At 54.5% G+C, this 921-nt stretch overlaps 1 protein-coding gene across 1 annotated transcript; it reads left to right on the top strand.

Annotated features, from left to right (window-relative positions):
• Positions 1-123: 123 nt before the first annotated feature.
• On the top strand, positions 124-632 carry LOC138740954 (histone H2A type 2-B-like). The gene has a single exon (XM_069894322.1). The coding sequence runs from the start codon at positions 184-186 to the stop codon at positions 502-504; it is 321 nt and encodes a 106-aa protein (XP_069750423.1). The 5' UTR covers positions 124-183; the 3' UTR covers positions 505-632.
• Positions 633-921: the final 289 nt, after the last annotated feature.

The following is a 921-nucleotide window of genomic DNA, read 5'->3' as shown; positions in this document are numbered from 1 at the left end:
GCCGGTTATTTTGTTCTTTGTTCATTGGTGAATGAGCCATCTGTCTGATTGGGCTTTTTCATTCCACCAATGAAATGAAGCGCTGCTCCACTAATCAAAAGCACCCCGCCATATTCCTATAGAACAGACAAGAAGGGCCAGCGCGGGAGGATTTCCTTATTCTTTGCTGAGGAGTTGGTGGAAATGTCTGGACAAGGGAAAGGAGGCAAAGCTCGAGCCAAGGCCAAGTCTTGCTCGTCCCGGGCCGGACTGCAGTTCCCGGTGGGCCGTGTTCACAGACTCCTAAGAAAAGGCAACTATGCTGAGCTCGAGTATCTGACGCCTGAAATCCTCGAACTGGCCGGCAAACCGGCCCGGGACAACAAGAAGACCCGCATCATTCTCAGACACCTGAAGCTGGCCGTCCGCAACGACGAGGAGCTCAACAAGCTGCTGGGAGGGGGGGGTACCATCGCTCAGGGTGTGGTGTTGCCAAATATACAGGCCGTGCTGTTGCCCAAGTAAACCGGCGCAGCCAGCAAATAAAGCGGCAGAAAGTGAACTCAGTGATCCAAAAGCTATTTTCAGCCGTTTACAGTGTTTGGAGGCGCTGACCGGGGAAAGAGCTGCATTTCAACCGTACAATAAATAAATCACGGGCGCCCGCCGTGTTAGGAGCCTTAGTGGGTAGCGGGGAGGGAGGACCCGCTGTGGCGGCTGCGGTCTTGGTCATGTTGGCGACTCTGTTCAAACTCTCCGGTTTTCGAAACTGAGTGAAGCGAGAGGCGGCGGCACAGAGCAACTTCATGGCAGCGAGCAGACGGGCCGGAGACCTGTCAGCTCCCGGCACCTCTGTTTCTCTCCCTTCGATTTTTTTCGATTTCTATTCAAACGGGAAACGCCGAAATCCCAGAATGACCCCGTCCGTCTCCGATGCCGGAA

The sequence above is a fragment of the Narcine bancroftii genome, chromosome 8, assembly GCF_036971445.1.
Source record: "Narcine bancroftii isolate sNarBan1 chromosome 8, sNarBan1.hap1, whole genome shotgun sequence".
In the NCBI taxonomy this organism is placed as follows: Eukaryota; Metazoa; Chordata; class Chondrichthyes; order Torpediniformes; family Narcinidae; genus Narcine; species Narcine bancroftii.
This window is presented reverse-complemented; position numbering and strand designations above follow the sequence as displayed.